This window comes from Nicotiana tomentosiformis, chromosome 12 (genome assembly GCF_000390325.3).
Source record: "Nicotiana tomentosiformis chromosome 12, ASM39032v3, whole genome shotgun sequence".
In the NCBI taxonomy this organism is placed as follows: Eukaryota; Viridiplantae; Streptophyta; class Magnoliopsida; order Solanales; family Solanaceae; genus Nicotiana; species Nicotiana tomentosiformis.
In genome coordinates this window covers 81,921,673-81,924,190 of record NC_090823.1, presented here as the reverse complement: position 1 = coordinate 81,924,190, position 2,518 = coordinate 81,921,673, and the positions used below count along the sequence as shown (strand labels likewise).

The 2,518-nt window shown below is 38.1% G+C and overlaps 1 protein-coding gene across 1 annotated transcript; it reads right to left on the bottom strand.

Annotated features, from left to right (window-relative positions):
* Nucleotides 1-1,372: 1,372 nt before the first annotated feature.
* On the bottom strand, nucleotides 1,373-1,873 carry LOC138902942 (uncharacterized). The gene has a single exon (XM_070190845.1). The coding sequence runs from the start codon at nucleotides 1,871-1,873 to the stop codon at nucleotides 1,373-1,375; it is 501 nt and encodes a 166-aa protein (XP_070046946.1).
* Between the last annotated feature and the right edge of the window lie 645 nt (nucleotides 1,874-2,518).

The window sequence follows — 2,518 nt, the reverse complement described above, 5'->3', positions numbered from 1 at the left end:
CGTGTCTATTCACCTTGTGTTGCTTGAGAAAGAACACTTGGTTAGATTGTTATTGAACAACACTACTTTGGGGGAAGTTAAGAGATTAATTACTTGAATTTAAAAGTGGGGTTAGAAATAACGAAGCTTTGGTGGGATGATTCTGAGTTGCATAAATTGTTAACTAGAGTAGTTCGATAGAATGCTTCTAGTAAATTATCGTAATTGATCGAAAGGTAATTACGGTAGCCCGGAACTCATAATCCTCATAGAGTATTACGGAGAGATTATAGCTAAAGAGTTGAGAATTAATCCGGCAATTGGGGAAATCAATAGCCCTAGATCTTTTTACCCTTGAATTCAATTTTAGTCTTGATTATTGCTAATTTTATTGTCATTTTTCCTTGGCTAAATAAATTTCACTGATTATTCATAAAACTATTGTATCTGGAAGTTGTCTGAGCTTCTCATTAGCATTATTTAAGGTTGTAGTAAATAGGTTAGTTCCCTGTGGGATTCGACTCCGGACTTGAACCGGGTTATATTTGCAGAAACCGCTTAGTCCTTCTTACAAGGCATAGTTGGTCGTGATCAAATTTTGGACCAAAGTACTTTTCAACAATTGTCCGGAATCAAATAATTATAGAAAGTACTTCAGATTTAAATCGAAGAAAGTAAATCCAGGTGTATTTACTAAAATAATCAAATAAAAATCACATAATAGCGATAACCATCATTGGAGACAACTGGAGCTGGGCCCCAAACATCCGAACAAATTAAATCTAGAGGCTTTGAGGCTTGAAAGCTAGACTCACTAAAAGGAATTTTATGACTCTTATTAACAGCACATGTAGGGCATAAACTAGAAGATTTAAGAGAGGGTAAACTCAAAAACATGAGACTGCAAAACTTGTTGAACTATAGGATAAGATGCGTGAGCCAGACGAGCATGCGAAATGCCAAGTGATGCAGAATGAGCAGCGGGTGAGCCTGGTTTCGATACACGAAGAAAATATAGTTCTCCACTACGTGACCCCGTGTGCAGAGTGTCCCTCATTGCCAAGTCCTTTATCAAATAATCATTAGGAAAAAATTCAATTGAAACTTGGTTAGACTTAGTAAAAGAACTAATAGATAACAGATTTTGAGTAGCATTAGGCACGTGTAAGATATTATCCAGCATGAACTTCTTATCACAAACAAGAATACAACTTTTACCTATGTAGGAAATAGGGGGTTTGGAACCATTACCTAGAGTTACTTCTTCGGGACCTTGGTACTCAGAATGAATACCTTTGTTATCAAGCTCAGATGTAAGGTGATGCGTGGTGCTACTATCCATTAACCAATTTTATGTGGGTGGAGTTGGGGTAGTGGCTAGATTGGAGGTAGGTCATCCAGAAACATTGTTACTATTGTTGTTAGTCTTGGGCGATGGGCGCACGCGTGCAATATGACCTTTACGTTTGCAATTATGAGAAATAATCCTTGACATATCTGAAACTTGTGATTGTGCATTAAAACTTATTCGTTGTGTGAAATTATGAAAATTGCAATTTAGAGGAAATTGAGAAAACCCTTGATTTGAGAAGCGTCCACGACCTCGACCCCCATGACCTCCATGACCACGAGTAGTAGGGATCAAGCTCTGAGTAAACTGTGCTATGGGTGCAATAACATTAATAGATTCATCTCTTTTCAACTGTCGTTCTTCATTCAACAAGAGCCTATATAAAGCATCAAAACTGATGTCATGTTGACGCGATTCAAGTGACTTAGTGAAAGGGAGATAGGCAAGGCCTAGTCCAGCAAGAACAAATTCCACCAGATCATCATTAGTAACCGGATGTTGCAATGCAACCAACTTATCCGCGATTCCTTTTACCTTCTGCATGTAAGATTCAATACTTGCAGTATCGCATCGTAGAGTGTGCAATTGCGTCTTGAGTTCACAAATTTGTGGCCTAGATCCCGAAGCATATGAAGCAACAAGTTTGTCTCAAGCTGCACGAGCAGTCTCTGCTCCGAGCAATTAAGGCAAAATACTCTAAAAACTGAGGCAACAATCCAACTTAAAACAAGTTGGTCTTTACGTACCCAGACTTTATACGCTGGGTTTGGTTGATTATTGACCAAAATATGTGGTGAAACAGGTTCACTACCATCAATATAGTGGTTTAGACCATATCCGCATACCATAGGCATAAACTATGTCTTCCAAAGCAGAAAGTTTGATGACGTGAGCTTAACCGGTAACTGATGTGCAAGGTTTGGAGAAGAGAAGTAATTTTGTAGCGAAGGATTTCCTAAAGATGTTGTTGCAACACTTGAAGTTGAGGAAGCGATGGTTTCATCCCCCATCATTTTTTTTGTTTAAAGGAGAAAGAGAGAAAAAAACATTGTGGGTTGTTTTAACCTCTTTTGGCTTCTGATACCATGTAGAAACTCTTTCTCTCTGTCTATTAGAATGTCTGGTTACATCAAAATATATACACAAGGAAAATCTTGGAGAGCAAGTCTCATAAGTCTACAAGGAAAC

Excerpts from the sequence above, each read along its gene's own strand:
- LOC138902942 (XM_070190845.1), bottom strand. The coding sequence starts at position 1,873 with ATGCAGAAGGTAAAAGGAATCGCGGATAAGTTGGTTGCATTGCAACAT.